General features: G+C 42.7%; 1 protein-coding gene across 2 annotated transcripts in view; it reads left to right on the top strand.

The window, feature by feature from the left end:
- Positions 1 to 19,251, top strand: part of LOC115462830 (ubiquitin-associated protein 1-like) — an 84,157-nt gene extending 64,906 nt beyond the window's left edge. The window contains exons 5-7 of one of the 2 annotated variants that reach the window (XM_030192859.1): positions 892 to 1,092; positions 14,735 to 14,836; positions 18,131 to 19,251. In XM_030192859.1, the coding sequence (XP_030048719.1) occupies positions 892 to 1,092; positions 14,735 to 14,836; positions 18,131 to 18,271 (444 nt within the window). In that variant the 3' untranslated portion in view covers positions 18,272 to 19,251. The other variant, XM_030192860.1, reaches the window with a different exon arrangement.
- The last annotated feature ends 5,446 nt before the right edge of the window (positions 19,252 to 24,697 follow it).

The raw sequence follows: 24,697 nt of genomic DNA, 5'->3' as shown, positions 1-24,697 counted from the left end.
GGATAGGTGAGGAGAGGGTGATCAACAGAGAAATACAGCTTTAACAAGGATCTGGGGTTCCTAGCCCATTATAAACCATAAAGCTGTATGTCTCTGTTGATCACCCTCCCCTCACCTATCCACACCCATCCTGTTAGAATATCAATGATATGCTTTGATGTCCCCATGCATACCTCCTACCCACCCCCCTACTCCCACCCTGCCAGACTGTCATAGTAATGCTTGAATGTTTTCACTTATATACACTGTCAGCTAGCACATTTGCTTATTTCCGATCTGAGGAAGAAGGGCAACCTTCGAAAGCTAATCAAGAAATGTATTAAGTTATGTCCAATCAAAAAGGTATCATCTTATTTTCTTTTCCATGTTTTATTTTGTTTGATTTCTATTGATAACCTTAAGAGTGGACTAACACTGCTACCACACCTCTCTACTATATCATGAATGAAATTTAAAACAGATTATTGTAATGCCTGTATATCATTTTCAAGGTGCTTACTGCACCCTGAGCATTGTTCTCTACATAATGTAGAATGGATTATAAATGCAGGGGCATTCAGAACCAACAGGGCAAGAAATAAGATGTAAGAAATGTAGCTTAGATAGCCCAGTGAAGCTCAGTATTGGTGGTAGTAAGGGGAGGGGGGAGGGAGTAGCTACTTGAGATGAACTGGTTTGTCAAATAAGGATCAGATTAAAATGTTTTCTTTGTCATCATATGCTGTTGTGTGCGGCTAACGTTCTGAAGATGTTTGTACTGAGTTACTTGTTGAGGCAGTGCATTATCTTTCTGGGATTGCAAAGATTTTACTGAACTTAAAAAAAAAAAATCTTGCATGAAATATTAATGGTAGGTGGTCATTTTTTCAGGAGTTTTTGTTTCTTTGGCAGACAACAACCCTGAAGATCCCACAGTCTAAAGTGTCTGGTAACACCAGCTGCACAAAGTGGTCCACTGGAGCAGTGTACTTGGACTTGCTGCAGGCCCTGTCTAGCAGTGAAAGGCAGTGTGTGGAGACAATCGTTAGCATGGGCTACTCGTATGAGAACGTCATAAAAGCCATGCAGAAGCAAGGACAGAATATAGAACAGGTATGGTGGCTTCCCATAGATTGCAGTTCACTTTATTTGTGCATTGAAGCCACTGGGAGTCAGAATCTTTATAAGGCCTCTCACTGTGCTCCTTTCCTTTTCCCTCTGTCATGGGCTTTGCATTTTCACAATTCTCTTTTGAAAAGAAACCAGTCACCCCATCCTCTTGAACAAAATCCTTGCTTAGGCTTCTCCTGGGACTGCTCTGGTTCATCACAAGGGACTTAAGAGCAATATTTTTCCTTCACAGCTGTTTCTGCAGCTGTCTGGTCCCCACTGTTAGACCTAGCTAATCTTATTCTGCTCTGGCTTGGCTTTGGCTTGTTTCCGATAATCAAGACTACCTATCATCAAATTAAAATGTTGATTTGGTTCTCTGATGATAAATAGAATATCAGGCCCACGTAATATAGGTGATGTTAGATGGAACTATGGGTAAAGAAGCTTCAGCTTAGTATTACTAGAAGCTTTTGGATTACTTCACTGTGCATGAATCTAAATTCCCACCTGCCATTGTCAAGTCGAACCGCCTTTGTCTTTCCACAGAGCCAGTTGGTCACATGTCACCGGAGTGTACATAAAGATGTAATTTTGTTTTTTAAAGTGACTTTTTTGCTTAATCCAGTCACTCTTATGCAGTACTTTTTCACAGTAACATCTTTAGGTTTTTGGCTGCTTTCAAGTTTTTCCTTTATTTTATTTATTTTTTTTGCATCCAGCCCAGGATAGGCTTCTGAGGACCTCGGACTCGTGGGTGGGGTATCACTTGTCAAAATTGAGTCATTTGGAAAAATAGCCAAAGCAAAATAAAAAAAAGCTGCTTTAAGTGCACTCAGTGGAACATGACCATACCCATTACAGATATCTGTAATTGGTGTTTTCATGGTCTGAGGCTTGACCATGATCCCTCTTGTAAATTTGTTCAGATGTAAGAGAGGTCTTCATGGTCCTGAAAAGCAGTGTGAGTGACTTCATGGTGCTGAGAATTCAGGTCCATTGATGTTTGTTTGAGCATTGGAAGCATCGGCCTCCGTGTGTGCTGGGATGCGTCTGTATTGAGAGTGCAGTGTTCACCTTTGATGTTGATTACTAATCCAGATTGCCTCTGTTGATGCTCATCTGAGTCCTGCCTGAAGAAGAGGTTAGAATTTATCCTCAACACTGAGGGCTCATGATGCCAAACACAAGGCCAAGGATTGGGCACATTAACATCACATCTCATCAGAGTGCAGCATCATGATCACCTCTGGTATTGTCTAATCTCCCTCTCCTCCACTGCTTGATGTGTGAACTAATCATCCTGTTTGGTATCACTGGGGCTGAATAACCTCCAAGGACCAAAGACCTGGCTTCTGGTACTCCTCAAGTGCCTTAGGAGGCCATGACCAATCCCGTTATATTCCCCACATCTTTTGACAGTGGCAGCTTTTGAGGAGCAGTTCATGAGGTGATTTGATGAGCATTTGGAATGCTTCTTTGCACAACACAATCCTACAGCTTTGACGATCTGATGTAGACGACAGCTGCTTCTTGATATGCACTGCCTGCTGGGGAAGCATTGATACTGAGACCTTGAAGGCCTCTGGGTCTAACGTCTGTTGCACCGTTGTTGATCTCCAGTGTGCTGTGGGGGGTAGGAGGTGTTGGGGGAGGGGGGGAAGGAAGCCTTTGCCAAAACATCAGAGGTCTTCTGTATCTCGACATCCTCATCCAAGGTTCGACACCAAAGTCAGATTGAAACAGGCAGAGATCCAGATTTATCCTCTGGCTCATAATCAGAATCCCAGAAATACTCAGACCAACCCTGCGGATATTTTCTAAAGAGTTCAACTGGCATTACCATCAGAACAGTCTGTACCATGTGAGATAAGAAAATGCTTTTGAGGAACTTTGAATTTGTATAAGAAATTGCTGAGGCTGTTCATTTAAGTTAAACAGAGGAGGAACCCAGAGCAGAAACTTGGACATCCTCTGCTTCCTTGATAGCCTAGCCACCCCTGCTCCCAACCAGAATTGACAGTGTGTGTTCACAGAATCCTCAGAGATGTGAGGGAGACCTTCTCTGTAGTACGTTTAAATAAGAAGGTTGACTCTAAAGAGTCCCAAAGGCTCCCAGATTATTGAAACAATAGTTTTCTTATGCCATGGTGGTTGAATCTACACTGAAAAAGACCTTGTTTCAAAACACGCTCATGGGAGAAATCTTTAGATGCTGGAATCTTTTAGGTTTAGTTTATTTAGAATGTTAGACTGACTTCCACAGAGCTTTTTATCAGCTCTTCATATGTAGTAACATACTATTTATTTATTTAGATTTTGTTCACACCTTCAGTAGTAGCTCAAGGTGAGTTACATTCAGGTACACTGGATATTTCTCTGTCCCAGGAGGACTCACAATCTAAGTTTGTACCTGAGGCAATGGAGGGTTAAGTGACTTGCCCAAGATCACAAGGAGCAGCAGTGGGATTTGAACCAGCCACTTCTGGATTTCAAAACCACCTTGGGATTGCAAGACCCGTGCTCTAACCACTAGACCACTCCTCCACCCCTAGATACTAGATAACGGCAGACCCACATGGTCCATCCAGTCTGCCCAACAAGATAAACTCATAAGGTATGATGTGATACTACATATGTCCTTCATCTTGATTTGTCCATGCCATTTTCATGAGCATGTATTTAGAAACATAGAAACATGACAGCAGATAAGAGCCAAATGGCTTATCCAGTCTGCCCATCCACAGCAACCACTGTCTCCTCCTTTTCCTAAGAGATCCGAAGTGCCTGTCCCACACTTTCTTTAATTCAGACACACCGAGAGGTGATTCCACGCGGCCACTACTCTTTCCTTAGATTAGTCATAAGTACATAAGTATTGCCATATTGGAACAGACCAAAGGTCCATCAAATCCAGCATCCTGTTTCCAACAGTGGCCAATCCAGATCACAAGTACCTGGCAAGATAAAAGTACAGTACATTTTATGCTGCTTAACCTAGAAATAAGCAATGGATTTTCCCCAAGTCCATTTTAATAATGGTCTATAGACTTTTCCATTAGGAAGCCATCCAAACCTTTTTTTAAATCCTGCTAAGCTAACTGCTTTTACTACATTCTCTGTCAACGAATTCCAGAGCTTAATTACACGTTGAGTGAAAACTTTTCTCTGATTCGTTTTTAATTTAATACTTTGTAGCTTCATTTCATGCCCCATAGTCCTAGTCAGGGGCGTAGCCAGACCTCGGCAGGAGGGGGGTCCAGAGCCCGAGGGGGGGGGGCACAGTTTAGCCCACCTGCCCACCACTTTGGACCTCCCCGCCACTGCCGCTGCCCCTCCCCCATCACCGCCGCATACCTTTCCTGCAGGACTTGCACGCAGGAGTCAGAAACAGATCATCAGCAAAGGCACCAGAGTTGACCAGCGCTGAAGAAGATTTCGGCTGGTGGGGGTTGTGAACCCCCACCAGCAAAGGTACCTGGGAGGGGGGGGTGGAGCGGCGGGAGGGTGGTCCAGAGTAGAGTGGGCCAGGGCTTAATCTGTGGGGGCTTATGCCCCCATGTTCCCACCTAGCTATGCCCCTGGTCCTAGTATTTTTGGAAAGAGTAGACAAGCGATTCACATCTACCCGTTCCACTCCACATTTTATAGACCTCTATATCATATCTCCCCTCAGCTGTCTTTTCTCCCCTCAGCTGTCTTTTCTCCAAGCTGAAGAGCCCCAGCCGCTTTAGCTTTTCCTCATAGGGAAGTCGTCCCATCCCCTTTATAATTTTCGTTGCCCTTCTCTGTACCTTTTCTAATTCCACTATATCGTTTTTTGAATTGAACACAATATTCGAGATGTGGTCACACCATGGAGCGATACAAAGGCTTTATAATGTCCTCATTTTTGTTTTCCATTCCTTTCTTAATAATACCATAACTATCTGTTTGCTTTCTTAGCCTGCAGCTGCACACTGAGCAGAGGGTTTCAATGTATTGACGACGACTACACCTAGATCCCTTTCTTGAGCCTATAACCTCTTAACTTCATTCTATGCCCTCTCATTGCAGAGTTTTTCTTCATTTGAAAGAGGTTCACCTCCTGTACATTAATGCCACAGAGGTATTTAAATGTCTCTATCATATTTATGTTTGGCATTTATACACCACATTTTCCCGAATAATTTTGAGTTCAGTGTGGCTAACAAGCTAAAAAAAAAAAGTCATTTCAAAATATGAAACAAAATACATCAATCCACACAAATCAATAAGGAAAGAGTTGTAAATATATAAAGAATTCAATAATAAAGCATAAGGGGGAGTTTAGACACTACTACTACTACTTAACATTTCTAGAGCGCTACTAGGGTTACGCAGCGCTGTACAAATTAACAAATAAGGACAGTCCCTGCTCAGAAGAGCTTACAATCTAAAGGACGAAATGTCAAGTTGGGGTAGTTTAGATTTCCTGAGAAAAGGTGTAGTGATTAGGTGCCGAAGGCGACATTGAAGAGGTGGGCTTTGAGCAATGATTTGAAGATGGGTAGACACCAGAATCAATTGACAGAAATGTTTTGAAAAGGAAAGATTTCAAAAGCTTATCATGTTGGGATCTTACATATTTCAGCAAGGAATTCCATCATTTAGTACTTGGGTATGAAAAACTAGCTGAATGTATAGATTTATAAACTACTTTTTTTACAGGTAGGAAAATGAAGACACAGGTAGTCTCTTGCACCAAAGATTGAATTGTGAGAAGGCAAAGTAACGGACAATATATAGTCTGGGGCAATATCATACAAAATCTGAAATATGAGAGCACAAAGTTTGAATACAATCCTGGCCCTAATGGGAAGCCAATGTAAATTTATCAGCAAAGGAATAGCTCTCTGAAAGCGTCTTACTTGCATAGTCTAGCCACGATATTTTGGGCTGTTTGCAGTCTTTACACTCTGAACAGATAGAATTAAAATCAAATTGGGTCAAAACAAGAGATTGGACAAGTAATCTGAAAATATCAATTTGGAGGGGGAAAAAAGGTCCTAATGTGCTTCGTAACCACCGAGGACACCTGAGATTCAAAGGTTAAGTGCCAATCAACCACAACCCCTAAAGTTTTTAGAGTGGACTGAGAAGGATAGGGAAATAGTCAATGCTAAAGTTGCTGTAGGGATCATGGTCAAACAGATTAGTTACTACCAAAAATTTAGTCTTCTCTTCATTAATTTTAGCCTGAATTCAGAGGCTCAAGATTCCATTCATTCAAAGCCATTTTTAATCCTGGATGTAACCTCGAAAAGGGATGTAAATAGTGACATCATCCGCATTGATAAAAGGATGGAATCCCATTGACTCGTCCCCTCCCCACCCTCCAGTGGAGCCATCATGACATTAAATAATATTGGAGATAAGAGCGAGCCTTGCGGCATACCACAGCTTGAAGACCAAGGCGATAATAACGCACCCAACACTTTTACTGTAAGACCTAGTCTTCAGGAAGCCCTGAGACCAGGACAAGACTTTCTCACAAATCCCAGATTGGTCTAGTATATCCTGTCTTCCCACCTTTCTTCCAAAGTATACATATTGAGAGTCTTAAGTCTGGCCCCCTGTGCTTTATGAAAGAGACCACTGATCAATTTTGTAGCTGCCCTCTGATTCCATCCTGTTTATATCGTTTCGTAGTTGCGGTCTCCAGAATTGCACACAGTATTCTAAATGGGGCCTCACCGAATATAAAGGCACTATCACCTCTTATTTTTCCTGCTGGCCATTCTTCTCCCTATGTAACCGAGCATCCTTCTGGCTTTGATAGTCACCTTTTCTACCTGTTTGGCCACCTTGAGATCATCAGGCACATCACCCCCAAGTCTCGCACTTCTTTCGTACATAGAAGCACTTCACCCCCTATACTATACCTTTCCTTTGGATTTTTGCAATCTAAGTGTATGACCCTGCATTTTTTTTTTTTTTTAAGCATTAAATCTGAGTTGCCAGTTGCTGGACCATCTTCAAGCTTTGCCAGATTCTTCCATGCCATCCACGCCCTCCGGGGTGTCTACCCTATTACAAAGTTTGGTATCATCTGCAGAGAGACAATCCTTACCAGACCTTCCACAATATCGCTCACAAAGATGTTAAAAAGAGCTGGTCCAAGGACTGATCCTTTTCCTTGGAGCAAACTCCATTTACCACTACCCTCTGTCTCCTTCCACTTAACCAGATTTTAACCCAGTCAGTCATTTTAGCGCCCATACGAAGGGCACTGTTTATCAGTCACCTGTGTGGAATCATGTCAAAGGCTTTGCTAAAATCCAGGTATATCACATCTAGTGTCTTTCCTGTATCCAGGTGGGGGAAGAGAGGTTGGTGGTTGGGAGGCGAGGATAGTGGAGGGGCAGACTTATACGGTCTGTGCCAGAGCTGGTGATGGGAGGTGGGACTGGTGGTTGGGAGGCGGGAAATACTGCTGGGCAGACTTGTACGGTTTGTGCCCTGAAAAAGGCAGGTACAAATCAAGGTAAGGTATACACATATGAGTTTATCTTGTTGGGCAGACTGGATGGACCATGCAGGTCTTTTTCTGCCGTCATCTACTCTGTTACTATTTGATCACCCAGTTAAAGAAGTCGATCAGATTTGTCTGACAAGACCTGCTTCTAGTGAAACCATGCTGTCTCAGGCCCTGCAGTCCATTCGATTCTAGAAGCCTCATAATCCTCCACTTTAGGAGCATTTTTATTAGTTTATTTTAATTGCCAAATTCCTCCTTACTTCCACTCTTGTGCAGAGGGTCCACATGCACCCTTCTCCAATCCTCCGGGACCACTCCAGACTCTTAAGGAAGCATTGAAGAAGTCAGGCAACAGAGCCGCCAGAGCTTCCCAGAGTTCTTTGAGAACCCTTGGATGTACCACATCAGGCCCCATCACTTTGTCTATTTTGAGTTTAGCTATCTCCTCCCGAACCGTGTCTTCTGAGAGTCGGTCCTGGTCTACCGAACATCCATTCCCTTTAGCATTTGTTTTCTGCCTTTCATCTGTGAACACGGAACAGAAATAATTGTTAAACAGTTCATCTTTAACCTTATCAGCTTCTACATAATCCTCCCCTTCACACTTAAGCCTCACAATGCCATTTTGGCACTTCCTTCTATCACATATCTAAAATATGTCTTGTCCCCTAGTTTTACTGTATTGGCTATCTTTTCTTCCATTTGTATCTTTGCTTTCTTGACAGCTTTTCCAGCTTCTGTTAGCTTTTCTAGATATTTTTGCCTGGCTTCCTTTTTCTGCATTGTCTTGTAACTTATGAAGGCTAGCCCTTTTTAATTTCTTACCTTTTCTGCTACTTCATTTGAGAACCAAATGGCCATCTTTTCCTCTTACTTTTACATACTTTTCTAACATGAAGGTTTGTCGCCTTTAAAAGAGCTTCTTTCAGTTTTTCACACTGCTGCTCTACTTTAGCATTCCCATCCAACTAACTGTTCCTTGAGATATTCCCCCATCTTGACAATGTTAGTAATTTTGAAGTCTAGACCCTTCAGTCGCATGTGTCTTAATATTGAACCACACCATTCAGTGATTGCTAGATGCCAAAGATCAGCCACTGTAATATGAGAAACACTCTCCCCGTTTGTAATCACCAGGTCCAGAATAGCTTTGGAGTTGGGGGGGTTGATTTTGCAGGATCCTGGTGGTCTGTGTCCTGTTGTCCCTCTTTCTGTACAAAATCTCCAATCCCTTTGTTGGAGATCCCCAACACCTTGAGATGCATTTCCAGGATGGATTTCTGGTTGCCACAGATGCTTCTTAGTCTTGCCACCTCCTCTCTTAGTTGTTGTACTTCTTTCATGAGGGATTCAATGTACATATGTTTAGCAAATGAAACCAGTCCCTCGCCTTGGATCTAGCATTCAGTCTGGACAGAAGCAGAAGCTGTAAGAGCAGTAGCTTTAGGGGCCCGATGTTTCTTTAGCCATACTTTACCTGTAGATGCTTTTTGTACCAGAAAGGAAAATTCCTGATCCTATTTTATCCTTCATCTGTTCTGAAAGTTACAAGAAGTAGTTAGCTATATTAATGTGAGATTTAAGCACCTGAGACCACACGAGGTGTGGAGGTGCACTAGATCCCCCACGAAAGAAGTCCAATGGAACAGCAGAGAAGGAGTGGGGAAGGAAGGCTGTTTCCAAATGCAGAGACGGACGTGCGATTAGAAATAGTTTATTGGTAACATCAAACAAATATATGACTCAACACAGCTGTGTTTTGGCGCCGTAGCACCTTCCTCTGGAGTCTTATGAAGGACTATGATGTTAAAATCCAGCTTAATATATACTGCAAGTGGGACCACAGTCCACAAGCAGAAGTGACTCAATCCGGATTGTGGACTGTGGTCCCACTTGCAGTATATATTAAGCTGGATTTTAACATCATAGTCCTTCATAAGACTCCAGAGGAAGGTGCTACGGCGCCGAAACACAGCTGTGTTGTCATATATTTGTTTGATGTTACCAATAAAGTATTTTTAATCGCACGTCCGTCTCTGCTTTTGGAAAGAGCCTACCTTCCCCACTGCTTCTCTGCTGTTCCATTAGATTTAAGCACCTGTTCAGATTCCTTCTGTGGGTGTAGTTCTGTGTACTTCCTTACCTATTATCGGGACATACGATGATTTGCCTAGTGTTTCAGGCTTTAGAATTATATATGTATCTGATGTGTAGTGTAGTGTGTTTGCTTTGTAGGCTTAATTTAAGGGATTAATCTTGCTAATTTGAGACCCAGAAATAAAATCTGATGACTATTAATAGTTAACAAATATCTGACTTAGTGATTTCTTTGCTTATCCTTCCATGCAATAGTAATGCTGCTAAGAGCTTCTGTAGGGCTAGTTCTTTTTACAGAGTATATATGAAAAGAGTATAAATCCCACTGCTGCTCCTTGTGATCTTGGGCAAGTCACTTAACCCTCCATTGCCTCAGGTACAAACTTAGATTGTGAGAAATATCCGGAGTACCTGAATGTAACTCACCTTGAGCTACTACTGAAAAAGGTGTGAGCAAAATCTAAAATAAATAAATTAAATAAATAAACTTGGGTAAAAAGAGAAGCCTAGAGTAAGCTGATTAACAAGGGTTTTTTTTTTTTAAAGGAAAAAGAGAGAGTAAACTAATATCCTTCTTTTAGATATATATAAAGAAAGGAACAGTAAACCTGGATATATGTATATATATCGAGGGCTCTGATCATGGGGCGGTAGCGAACGCTGGCGCTAACAGCCTCTAGCGCCGGCGTTTGCTTTTGATCATCTGCCTGCTGGTCTTGTAGGCAGGCTTTGTTGAATAACAGAGGTGTAGTGAGGTGTTTAATTCAGCACTGGAGACTGGTCTCACAGCTAGCACAATCCACAGATCTTTTTTTTAAGGCCCTCCCTCCCTGCCCCTCAGCCTACCCACCCCAAGTGTGACACTTCCTAATCCACTTCCTATCCCCTTCAAATAAATCTATATCTAAATTGTAGCCAAGTTTGAGAATGTCTGACTGCTGTTAATTTGAGCTGCCTTCTTTTTATCAGGTGCTGTTAATGATTTTAGATAAACAGGGATTATCTATCTATCTATCTATCTATCTATCGAGATACATAGATATAGAAAGAAAATTCCTGTTTATCTAAAATCATTAACAGCACCTGATAAAAAGAAGGCAGCTCAAAGTAACAGCTGTCAGACATTCTCAAACTTGGCTACAATTTAGATATAGATTTATTTGAAGGGGATAGGAAGTGGATTAGGAAGTGTCACACTTGGGGTGGGTAGGCTGAGGGGCAGGGAGGGAGGGCCTTAAAAAAAAGATCTGTGGATTGTGCTAGCTGTGAGACCAATCTCCAGTGCTGAATTAAACACCTCACTACACCTCTGTTATTCAACAAAGCCTGCCTACAAGACCAGCAGGCAGATGATCAAAAGCAAACGCCGGCGCTAGAGGCTGTTAGCGCCATACTAGCGCCAGCTAGTGTAGAACGGGTAAAAGTGAATTGAATTTCTTTTATTTTTTTAATGAAGCTACATGGAAGTACTTTTAAAGCAAATAAGAGGAAATATTTTTTCACTCAACAAATAGTAAAGCTCTGGAACTCGTTGCCAGAGGATGTGATATCAGCGGTTAGCGTATCTGAGTTTAAAAAAAAAAAAAAAAAAAAAAAGGTTTGGACAAGTTCTTGGAGGAAAAGTCCATAGTCTGATATTGAGATAGACATGGGAAGCCACTGCTTGCCCCGGGATTGCTACTATTTGGGTTTCTGCCAGGTACTTGTGACCTGGATTTGATCACTGTTGAAAATAGGATACTGGGCTAGATGGACCATCGGTCTGACCCAGTATGACTATTCTTATATTTTTTATAGATCTTAGGGAAGTGGGAGTTGAGCTCTGAGAGATAACAGGTAGGGGAGACCAGTGTTCGATCTGATGACCTCGAATCAATATCAAGGTGGTTAACTTCTTCAGTCTTAGAAGAGAGACATGTGGTGCTAGTGACACTGGTAGGAGCCACTCTCCATATTTCCTCCTTGGTCCCTTATAGTCAAGGTGCTGCGCAGAGTGACTCGGTGCCCATTTCTGATTCTTCTGTTAGCCCCAGAGTGGCCTTGATATGTGGACAGTGTGTATGCTTGCAGGCTGCCCCCCCCCCCAATCACCTTCTAGTGGTCTCCTGCAGGGGCTGGTGGAGATGAGGATTCACCTCCTTTCTGGCTTATGGTTTGCTCTTGAGAATGTTGCCTAAAAAAGGTGAGGGCTTTTGGCCACAATGATTTCTACCCTTCTAAGAGCCCAGAAGTCCACCATCTCCCTAGCCTGTGTTTGGGTCTGGAAGGTCTTGGAAGTGTTCATTCTCTTTGAGCGCAGGTCCTTGCTTTGTTAGATTTCTGCCAGAGGAGTTTCAACAAGGGCTGGCCCTCTGCGTCCTGAAAGTTTAGGTGGCTGCTGTTGCCTGTTGGAGGGAAAATTGGCAGCTTTTTCCTGGCAGTGCAGTTGGATGCTTTGTGGTTCTTGAAGGAAGTGTTGTAGTTGCGGTAAACCATCTTTCTCTCCTTTCTTGAGACCTGAATGTTCTTGCGGGCCCGCCCTTTGAACCAATGAAAGTGGCCTTTCTAAAAGACTTTGCTGGTTATCTCCTTAGTGTGTAGGGTTTCAGAATTACAGGCTCGCTCTTGCCCATTTTGGATGAGTCCATTTCCTGGTCTTCCTGTTGAAGGTGATTTCCCAGGTCTACGTTAATCAGGAAGTTTGGCTCCCTGCTTTTGAGGACTGGAGATTGGGCAGTTAGTCCAGAAAACGTCATAAACTAGATGTGCAGAGTGTTGCTCTGCTACTTGCAGGAAACAAAATTACTGTGTTTCTCTTGGACGATTTGTATTTTTTTTTTTTTAATGGGCTGTGCAAGGGTGTAGTGGTTTCCAAGGCAATAATAGCAAGCTGGATCAAGGTAGCTATTGAGGTGCATACATTTGGAATATACTGAAGCTGAGGGGTACATTCTACCTGTATTCTACATAGAGGCCTGTGTGGTTTCACCTGAAGACATTTGTAAGACAAATTCGGTCATCTCTTCACTCCTTTGTGAAACATACAACTTCATGTTTTAGCCAGAGACCACTTGGCTTTTGGCAGGGCGGTGTTATAGGGGCCCTTTCTTTCCCTTCTCAGTGACATTCTGCTTGAGTACATCCCACTTGTCCCGACTAGTGAGGCTGGGATGCTAAGGAAGGTAAAGCTTAAGTCATACCTGTTGAATCCTTTCTTTTAGTCCAGCCAAACCAGTCTGAGACTTGCCCTGGAAGACTCTGGCCTGGGAATCCCCTGGGCACTCTGCTTTCCTCTCACTATGTATATAGTTAAGGTTAGAGGTTAATTGTGGAAGCTTTTTGTGTTGCAGTAGCAGATGGGGCTTTGGGGTGGCTTGCAGAACCTTATGCTGCTTTGGCAGTGGCATGAAAGTTCCAGCAGAGTACAAGCCTGTATCTTGTTACTGGAAGTTTCAGCTCTCTACTTTCGTCTGCTGGTAGGAAAAGGAACATAAATGCTACTTGACCAGATGTGGCTGGACTAAGGAAAGGAAATTAACAGGTATGACTAAATTTCATATGACACAGGACTTGGGCAGAGGTGGCCAGACTCAAAACTAGGGTACAAAATCTAAGTCTCTCTTTTTTTTTTTTTCAGTAGAATGTGAGATGTCAAATGGGAGATGGGCACGAGAGCTAGGAAGAATAATTTTAGATAATTGGAAGGTTGCAGTCTGTCCTAGAGCTATAGGGAAGGCTAGAAATATTTTGGGATGACAAGTGAGACTCCATCTTGAGTATTGTTTAGTTCTGTGTACTTTCAAGGATATAGATTGGTGTCCAGAGAGGGCTATCAAAATGTACACAGCCTTCAACACAAACCCTACACACACAAGCTTGAGATACTGAAAATGCAGGGCCAGCACAACCTGGTAAGCATGGTCCGCACAGCAGAGGAGCTCTGTTTGACATGCCAAAAGCTTCCATGACTGCGCTTACCTTTTGCGCCAGCCCTGAAGGATTAGTAAGAGGTATTGGATTAGAGGACCCAGGCTGATTCCCCCCCCCCCCCCCGCTGTCTCTGGGCTTGCAGCATGAAGAAACTGGATGTTGAAGGGGGGGCCCTGTTGTTGCTGCTGGGGTGGGAGCAGTAGGGGCTTGGTGAGCACAAGTACTTTTGAGGCTCCCTGACTTGCTGCTACAAGCCCAGAGGCATGGTGGTGGCAGCAGATGTAAAGGAGGTAGGTTTGAAATGCTGGACTTGGGTTGGGGGGGGGGGGAGCGGTGATGCTGGGCGAGTGGGAATGGAGGCGCTATACTGGAACAGGGAGGGAGTGATGCTTGGGTGGGGAAGCGAAAATTAGGGGTAATGCTGGACTTCGGGGGGGGGGGGGGGGTGAGAGAGGCAATGCTGAACAAGTGGATGGGAAGACAGAAGAAAAAATTGAGATCCAGGACCAGAGGGGAGGAGGAGGGAAGATATGCAATACCCGGGAGGGGGGGGGGATAGAAAGAGGAAGAGGGGTGCAAATTTGGAGACACCAGAAACCCTAGCACTGCTCCTGTGAAAATGTACTCATAGGAGGAAAGAAGGGAAAGGGGAGATATAATTAAAAAAAAAATAATGTACGTATATACCAGGCTTCATTAAAATCGCAGAACAATTTCCTGTAGAAAAGAAATTCAAGCGCAGCAAGTCATGATGCAAAGTTGGAGGGAGGCTTGAAGGAAATTTAAATGCCTGTCTGGAAAAACAGGATTTGATTTATTTTTTCTTAATACATAGCAGGTTAACATAAGAATAGCCATACTAGGTCAGACCAATGATACATCTAGCCCAGCAGTGTCCAATCCAGGTCACAAATATCAGGCAGAAAAACCAAGGTTATTGCCTCTCAAGACTGGAAAGGTGTATTCCTTAGAGTATATGAAGCTTCCATACGCACTGTTCACACTTTTGTGGCCTGCTGAGTCACTAGTCCTGTTTCATCTTCCCTCCCCTGCTGTATCTACCCATCCTTCACTGCTCTCACCAATTGTCATAGTATGATTTTTCCGGTATGCATCGAATATAATTCTATTTCTTTTTAGGTCCTTGAATACCTGTTTGTACATGGGCAGTTATGTGAGAGAGGATTTGATCCACATCTTGTAGAAGAAGCTCTGGAATTGTATGAATGTTCAGAGGAAAAGGTGAGACCATTTACAAAAGATTAAACAAGTACTCATAATGTCTTCTGCTTCTTTTAGCCTTGGTTACTAGTCTCTACATTTCTGTTCATGGTTAAAGTACCTTTTTTTAGTGGCTCAAAGAAACTGGTGATTTATGGGTGTGAAGCTGTCCTTAGTTCTCTTTAAGTGCTTGCACATTCATGATGATAATTTTTCAGACTGTTAACACAGAAGAAATTGCTCTCTGACTTTCATTTCTTTCTTGAGGTGGAGCACAAGCGTTTTGAATAGCTCTGAAGCACCTCTGAGCTCATGCAAAAGGCATTGATTCTATGCAGATGTCGCTGTCAACTTAAGCTTCATTGATAAATGCTGGCAGAATCAAAGAAGACAGCCTTTGAATTTAAATTGAACATTTACGTTCCGCCAAACCAGAGTTGCTCTAAGCAGGTCACAAAAAAGGTTTATACAATCCCAACTTTAAAAATTAGCATAATACAATAGTAATAAACAGCTTATAAAAAGAAAAATATAAGGAAAATGTATTTTTATTCTTAGTGGAATCCACCCCCCCCCCCCCACTAACTTTTTACAAAACCAAAAGTCTCAGGAGAAGTAGTCCAGTTCCGATTTTAGATTCCCTTAAAAAAAAATATATATATATATATATTAAACAAGAATGAGAGTAGGGAGAAAGTACATTAAGCTCAGTATAAGGCAGTTATCCTCCGTAATGTATCTAGAAGTAGCCATGGAATATTACTTCTACTTCATAGTACAAAACTGGCTAACTTGAGCCAGTTTTATCAGCCTTCATTTCCTTCGGAAAGTAGACTGTCCTCTCTTCCTCATATTAAATAGCTTTTTGTTTTGATTTCCTACCCAGACCAAATTTCCAAGGAGGACATAAGGACTTTACATGTGTACAGATATGTGGCTACAGACCCAAGATATGGATGAATAATGTGTGCATCCCAGAAAACAAGATCCTTTAAGTTCTGGGTGGTAAACAGCTTAGGCATATAAATACTTAAATGAAATAGAATATTAGGAATTACGAGGAAAGGAATGGAAAATAAAACAGAATATTAATGCTTTGTGTATTGATGTGAACACACCTTGAATATTGTGTGCAGTTCTTAGATATAGCACAATTAGAAAAGGTACAGGGAAGGGTGACAAATGCTAAAGTGGATGGGATCCTCCCCCCCCCCCCCCCCCCCAAATGAGGGAAAGCTAAGGTGGCTAGGGATCTTCAGCTTAGAGAAGATGACCGAGGGAAGTATAAGAGGTTATAAAATAATGAGTTGAGTAGAACAGGTGGATGTACTTTTGGGAAGAGTAAATGAGCCATTCTCAAGGACTAGGAGGCTTGTAAAAGGCAGATCTAATTACTGGAAATAAAAATTCAAATAAATTCGTTGTCTTTAAGGAGTACAAATGAGCTTGGTTTGCTGGATGTCTGAAATATTTATTAGATTTGCATACGTTTGTTGCAAGAGTTGGGTTTAAGTGCATATTTTGGTTACTTAAAAAGCACACCGGATGGGGAGACCCTTTAAAGTCAGGAGTTGAGAATCTTTAAAAACTGTAGGATGAGAGAGCCGCTGTCTATAGTAGAGTCCAAACGTTTTGAGCATATTGCTAGCTAACTTGAAGTGCATTTATTATTCACAATTAACATTTGAAGACTTCATTGGTTTTTTTTTTTTAACCCTGTTTTTAGTACTTGAGGATTTATGGGGAATATAGCCTTTGTATGGGACTGTATTTGTGATTTTATTTTGTTTTATGTACTTGTATTTAAAGTTTGTGTGTGGTAGTGTAATGTAACTTTCTACGTAGTATTTTGAGTATTGCTGATTATTGACATGCTAAATGGGGGCATTTTTCAAATTACACACTGGTCTCAGTGGATAGCTTGAGGCAGGACAAGAAGGGGAAAGAGTAGGGGTGGACCAATAGGTTCAAAAAGCAATTAGGATAGAATATGTAAAAAAAAAAAAAAAAAAAATTTTATTGCAATAAATTCCAAAGTGAGTATAGCCAGATTCAACCCAGATCTTGTTTTGCAAATCAAGGCAGTGGTGTGTCTCTAGACAGAAATATTTGGGGAGGCAACAGGAGGGCAAGCCAAAGCGACATTTCTGCACACCCCTTCCCCACTTTTAAAATTGGCAATAAAACACAACAGTCTATGCATAAAAGAAACCCTCCCCCTCCAGCTAGTTTCAACTACCTAGTAAAACTGCCATTACAATTCATTACATCTGTCAACAAATTCATCTATGACCACAGATTTTGGATCCTCCGTAGGATTGGTCAGAATTTCAGTATCAATCCTCCAGTTCCAGTTCTGTATCACAAACTTCTTATTCCCCAACAATGAAGCTATCACAAAGCACTTTCAAACTGCTTTAAACAAGATGATTATCTGCCACTTTCATTTAATATGTTCAACCAAGTATTTTTCCAGCCTTTTCTTATGAAGCCATATTATAAACGGGCCTCTGTTACAGAAGTGAAGTGGATTCTAATAAAGGGCAATGGTTCATGAAGATGTTTGATCACGTAGGTGAGAGTTGTGGGTCACCTAAATGTTTGTAGATCTATGACAGCTCAAGGGCACAAACTGGTTTTTTTTTTTTTTTTTTTGAAAGACTATGGACTAGGAGACAATTGGTGTAGCAGTAGAATGAGAGGAGAGAGTTTTTATTAAGGGTGGAGAGAAAGTGAGTAAGATGAATGGGGAGAGGAACAAATGATACATTGAGGGGGTGGGGGCAGAAAGAAGGAGACTAAACTGAAATTGACTGAGAAGGGGGAGGTGGAGCTGGGCATTACCAGTTGTACAGAAAGGTTTCCTCAATGCTGACCGAAAGAAAGTTGCCACAAATGCACTGAAAAGAGGCATGAGGAAATTAAAAAAACAGGCAGCAACAGTCCTGGAATACCTGCTGATCATGATAAAGGAAAGATCAAGCCCATATCTTAAACATAACAATGTTATGGGAGTGCAAATAGTAAAATCCCCAAATTGCTATCTAAGAGGTTCTGCAGATAATGCATAATTTACTGTCTCTGGAGGTTAAACTTGTACGTCAGCAGAGCAGTTTGCATGTTTGAATCATATCTTAAAATGAAGACTTTTAGTTCTCTGTGTACCCAGTTTTTCCTTAACCTTTCACAGATGGTGATGAGTGGCTTTGTGGGAAGTCCTGTACCCCCTTCTGACCAGGCTTTGTGTTAAGTGAGATGTGGCAGTGAAGTTTTCTTGTTGGACATCTAACCGTCATTTTACTTTCTTTCCATCAGACCACAGAATTTCTTCACTTGATGAGTAAATTTAAAGAAATGGGTTTTGAGCAAAAAGACATTAAAGAGGTTTTATTATTGCATAACAATAACCAGGACAAGGCATTGGAAGACCTAATGGCTCGTGCTGGAGCTAGTTGATTTTTCACCTCGTCTGTCCTATACCCAGAATGTTGCCTGGGAGAAGATCAACCTATGGAAATGGTGGGCAGTTGCACACTTTACCTTCAGAGAGCGTGGGCATATATGATTTTAATCCAGGAAGGAAAACCAATTCTGATTTACTCCGAAGGTTAAGAAAATTGGACCACACTAATTCACACGTGTGCAAATAACTTTTACCATATTAAGGCCTTTCCACGAAAGAGGAAGCCAGCTGAAGAAATGAGATGGCTTTTCCTTGTGTTTTACAGCTTGATTGATGTTGAGAACTGCACCTGCTTTAAAAAGGTGATTTGCTGCTCTTCATAGTGGTGTGCTTCCGGAGAATGATGGATGGCTACCGTAAGCTGGCAACATGAGGATTGTTCTGTTGAAGCTGCTTTCATTCTTGTACAGGAAATACTCTTAGTGCAATGGATTTAATTTGTTTCTTTTCAAATCAGACTTACAAGTAATGAAACACAGGGTTTTCAAATTACTCCCTATGCATAGAAAATAATGCAGTTGAATTTTCTTGTTTCTGGCCTATGAATTCCACTATGTTTGGGGTCTGCAGATGTATCTTCCCCAGTGCTGGAGTGGTGTATGTCGAGGCAGATAAGCTGTGAACTAGACTGGATCCTGTATGAAAGATAGGTATGGCTGATTGTTAAACTGTGTTATCCAGAGCATAGTCTCTGACTCCCCCTTCCTTATAGGAAATCAGTCATTTATTTAAATGAGTGAGTGTGAGGGAGGAGGATTGATCTTTTAAGCACTTTCTTTACAAAGAAGCAAAACAATATCTTTACTGCATTTGTTATATTTTCACACTGGTTTGATTACTTTGCATACTCAATTACATGTAGTGATAGAAATCAAAAATTTTTTTTTTGATAGTACAAAGTATTATGTTGTATATTGTTAAAGAAGAAAAAAATATAAGCAGTCATGATAAATCTTTAAATAATTTGCTAAGTATTTTGATTCTGCTTAAAGAGGTACTAATAAAATACCAAAATATTTCTCCTGACTTGTTTCCTTTCCTACATCGACCTTTGGCTCTGTAATAATTGAAATGTTTGTTTTGTGTTCCTATCATTGAACTCAGCTATTCTTCTAGGTGCAAGGCTGGTTTTGCTTTAACATGGAAGGTACATAAGCACAGAGATTTAGACGTTGAAAAGTCATTTATACCACAACTCTTATTTAATTAGTTTTACTTTATTTTTTTCAATTCTTTTCTATATCAAAGAAATACCGAACCAACCAGATAACATAAGAGCAAAATACAACATCAATATCAGTCCATCTTGGATTAGTGGAAATACCTCAAAAGAACACCATAAAGAGGAGTGGCCTAGTGGTTAGGGTGGTGGACTTTGGTCCTAGGAACTGAGTTCGATTCCCACTTCAGGCACAGGCAGCTCCTTGTGACTCTGGGCAAGTCACTTAACCCTCAATTGCCCCATGTAAGCCGCATTGAGCCTGCCATGAGTGGGAAAGCGCAGGGTACAAATGTAACAAAAATAAAATAGATACTATTGGAGATTCTACATGGAATGTTGCTATTCCACTAGCAACATTCCATGTAGAAGGCTGCGCAGGCTTCTGTTTCTGTGAGTCTGACGTCCTGCACGTACGTGCAGGACGTCAGACTCACAGAAGCAGAAGCCTGCGCGGCCACATTGGTGATCTGCAAGGGCCGACTTCTACATGGAATGTTGCTACTATTGGAGATTCTACATGGAATGTTGCTATTCCACTAGCAACATTCCATGTAGAAGGCTGCGCAGGCTTCTGTTTCTGTGAGTCTGACGTCCTGCACGTACGTGCAGGACGTCAGACTCACAGAAGCAGAAGCCTGCGCGGCCACATTGGTGATCTGCAAGGGCCAACTTCTACATGGAATGTTGCTAGTGGAATAGCAACATTCCATGCAGAATCTCAAATAGTAGCAACAGTGGAGGAGTGGCCTAGTAGTTAGGGTGGTGGACTTTGGTCCAACTGAGGAACTGAGTTCAATTCCCACTTCAGGCACAGGCAGCTCCTTGTGACTCTGGGCAAGTCACTTAACCCTCCATTGCCCCATGTAAGCTGCATTGAGCCTGCCATGAGTGGGAAAGCGCGGGGTACAAATGTAACAAAAATAAAAATAAATAAATAAAGTCATCATCATGATGAAGCTAATTCTTAGTGCTTTGGTACCATGTAAGAAAAGGCTCCCAAATTCTGTCAAAAGCTGCGACTCTGACATGTCTCTGAGCTGTCGGTTTACTCAAATAATACACATCCCACAAAGCACTTGTTAGCTGTGGCAACTGGGGGAGAGCTGCAGATCTCCAACATTTTGCTACATCATGCTGAATGGATGCCATGCAAGGTAATAGCACCTTCAGCACTTCTTACTTCATATCCCACATGACTGTTCCACAAGAAGGGAGCTGGATCTGCTCTAATTGGTATAGAAAACACCTGTGAAAATAACTTAGCACAACCCTTTCAAAACTGCTTAACAAATATGTAGATAAGTCCCCTCCTCACCATATCTTCAGAAAATGCTCTTCTGTGAAGGATCAAAATGTGCTATTTGTGTGGGAGGGAGGTACCACCTATACAATGATTTCACCCCATTCTCCACTAGGTCAAGGGAAACAGAAAGGCGAAAAGTGTTCAAGTAAGACTTAGCCCATTCCTGTGCTATAAAAGGGTGTCACAAATGTTCCTCCCAGTGCTTAATGAAAGATGGAGCCATCAAGGATTCCTGCTATCCCAGTAAATCATAAAAGGTTTATTATTTTGGCTTGAAGTACCCCATGAGGGGCATTTTTGAACAGGGACACCCATCTCTGAGGACGTCCCCGTGAAGGGGCGGGGCATCCCGTATTATCGAAACAAGATGGGCGTCCATCTTTCATTTCGATAATACGGCCAGGGATGCCCAAATCTCAACATTTAGGTTGACCATAATGTTGATAGTTGACCTTAGAGATGGACGACCTCGGTTTTTGGCGATAATGGAAACTGACGCCCATCTCAAAAACGACCAAATGCAAGCCCTTTGGTTGTAGGAGGAGCCAGTGTTTGTAGTGCACTGGTCCCCCTCACATGCCAGGACACCAACCGGGCACCCTAGGGGGCACTGCAGTGGACTTCACAAATTGCTCCCAGGTGATTCTCTTACCTTTGGTGCTGAGCCTCCCAAACCACCCCCCAAACCCACTCCCCACTTCTGTACACCACTACCATAGCCCTAAGGGGTGAAGGGGGGCACCTACATATGGGTATAGTGGGTTTTGGAGAGCCTCACATTTACCACCACAAGTGTAACAGGCAGGGGGGATGGGCCTGGGTCCGCCTGCCTGAAGTGCACTGCACCCACTAAAAATTGCTCCACGGACCTGCATACTGCTGTGATGGAGCTGGGTATGACATTTGAGGCTGGCACAGAGGCTGGAAAAAAGTTTAATTTTTTTTAGGTGGGAAGGGGTTGGTGACCACTGTGGGAGTAAGGGGAGGTCATCCCCCATTCCCTCCGGTGGTCATCTGGTCAGTTCAGGCACCTTTTTGAGGCTTGGTGGTGAAACAAATTGGACCAAGTAAAGTTGGCCAAATGCTCCATTATTGGCTGAGGACGCCCATCTCTTAACCATGCCCCCGTCCTGCCTTCGGTACACTGCCGACATGCCCCCGTGAACTTTGGTCGTCTCCGCAATGGAAAGCAGTTGAGGACGCCCAAAATCGGCTTTCGATTATGCCGTTTTGGGTGACCCTGAGAGAAGGACGCCCATCTCCCGATTTGTGTCAGAAGATGGGCGTCCTTCTCTTTCGATTATGCCGTTGCATGTGACAATTCCTCAGAGGGATTTAAGGTCCCTAAGAACCCACTCCTGAATAGTTTGTCCTGAGCCAAATGTCTAAGTTGTAGATAGGTGTAAAAATTTTTGAGATGTGATATCTTGTCTGTAGATTTGAAAAGGAACCATATATAGCTGATGTGTGCCCAACCCTCCCAGTTCTGAAAAACTTGGTGTCCACCCAAGCACAAGTTGGGGCAAGCACCGAGATATTTCAGTTTCCCAAACTACCTGGCCCAGTGCAACACAGAAAACTTTAGGATGGGGTTCTGAGGTTTCCACCTTCTGGGCATGTGTAATGGTATCCATAATGCCTGCTGGCAGATAACCCTTCCCAGTAAAACCACCTCTATTCTCATCCATGGCACAGGAGAGCCTGTACCCCATGATGGGCTGAACCTAAGCAGCCCAGAAATACCTTTTATGGTCTGGGACCCCCAATCCATTCTAATGCCTCTTTCTCATCAATACCCACTTTAGACGTGTCTGGGCCTCCTCTTCCAGATAGGAGTGGAGTGGAGGAGTGGCCTAGTGGTTAGGGTGGTGGACTCTGGTCCTGGGGAACTGAGTTCGATTCCCACTTCAGGCACAGGCAGCTCCTTGTGACTCTGGGCAAGTCACTTAACCCTCCATTGCCCCAGGTACAAATAAGTACCTGTACATGTAAACTGCATTGAGCCTGCCATAAGTGGGAAAGCACGGGGTACAAAAAAAAAAATACTGAATGTTTATGCTACAGGTAGGGTCTGACAAATATAAAAATCTAGGTAGAATCATCTTCGGAGGACAAGCAGACATCATATTCTGATGTGTGGGTGATGTTATCCAGAGCCCACTACAGACACTGTCAAGTGCACTATCACTTTAAATCTCTGAGACAGTGCCTTCCTGTCCCATGCTCGAGCATGGGACCAGTAGTCTATTTTTGTCTGTCGAGCACAGTGGTTGACCTTTTAATCTCTCTTCAGCCTGTCAAACCTTTACCTTTACCTTTTGGGTGCCTTCCCCCTTTTGGGACATCTTTTCCTTCATATTTTATTTTTTCTTTTCAGGATTAGTTTATACATTTTTTTCATTATTTTCAGTTTTCAGCCTTGTGGGGCCTTTGAGCCCTTCTCTTGGCCAGGAAGCATTGACTTTTTGGGTATGTGACTCAACTCCCAGGGCCATAGACCTTTTGCCCTAGCGTTGGCCATTTTTCCCTCCATGTTAACAAGCGTGTTGTGTGACTCTATGCAATAGGACTATTTCAGGCACAGAGCCCCATAACTGGTGTGTTCAGTGCTTAGGTCCAGAGCACCAAGACAAAGTGTAGTCTCTGCTGCAGAGTTCAGCAAGAAAATCTTTTTGGTTCTCTGAGCATGACAGGAGAGATCTGATACTTGATGTGGAACCTGCATGGGCATCTGCATCGACATCTGGTGGTCATGACCTTGTCGGTGCTGTGTGCATCAAGGGACCTGCAGTGTAAAAAATTAATAAGCATTGCCAACATTCTCCCTTCAAGCACTCTGTCCATACAGTGACCGCTCTCCTCCTCTCCAGCTTCTCTCATTTGAGAGCCTTTGAGGTCTTTGAGTTCTACACCTGCACAGGCTATAACTTTGGCTGCGTCCATGCTGCTTTCTTAACTTGTACCTGTGCCTACTCTTCAACTGGAAATCCAGGCAATGCTCAAGGAGGAGCTCTCAAGGCTACTGCATTCACAGCCTCTATACAGGCTTACAGGGTGCCTGCGCCAGCTTCAGCCCATTGATGCATCAGAGAGACAGTCACTGGAGAGGTCCTGCACACTGGTGTGGCACGAACCCAAGCAACGTTTGAGTTGGAGTTGACATCTCAAGAGGAGCTTTCTCCAACTTCAGACACTCATCTACCTCGACGCAGAGCTGTTGCTGTAGTCCTCATTCTTCCATGTATTTCCCATGAGCAGTACTTTGACTTTGAAGAGTCTGATTCGGACCTCTCCTAGGAGACCTTTAATCTCCTAGGAGAGTCCAATGGTCCAATGCATGCCATCTGATCCATCTCCACCACCCGAGAGACGTAGGTCTTTTACTGGCTTTGTCTGAGAGATGGCTCAAGCCATACCTTTTAAATTGGAAACACAGGAAGAACCTCGTTCAGAACTTCTTGAAGTAATAGATTGATTCTCCTCCTAGAGAGGGCATTGCTGTACCTCTTCATTCAATTATGAAGAACACGCTACTAAAAAAAAAACCTGAGTCTCCTACTATCAGTTCAGGTATCCCCAAAGAAAATTTATGCAATGTATAGGATACAAAAATCCACTAGATTTCAGAAAACACAATTACCTCCTCATTCCATAATTATGGAATCTGCTCTAAAATGCACTTGCAGTGCAAGATCTCATGCTTCTGCTCCTCCTGGAAGAGAAACTAGAAAGTTACTCATAAGAATAGCCATACTGGGTCAGATCAATCGTCCATGTAGCCCAGTATCCTGCTTCTAACAGTGGCCAATACAGGTCACAAGTACCTGGCAGAAACCCAATTATTAGCAACATTCAATGGTACCAATCCTGGGGCAAGCAGTGGCTTCTCCCTTG

The sequence above is a fragment of the Microcaecilia unicolor genome, chromosome 2, assembly GCF_901765095.1.
Source record: "Microcaecilia unicolor chromosome 2, aMicUni1.1, whole genome shotgun sequence".
Classification (NCBI taxonomy): domain Eukaryota; kingdom Metazoa; phylum Chordata; class Amphibia; order Gymnophiona; family Siphonopidae; genus Microcaecilia; species Microcaecilia unicolor.
The sequence above is the reverse complement of the archived record's forward strand: the minus strand, read 5'-3'. Positions and strand labels throughout refer to the sequence as shown.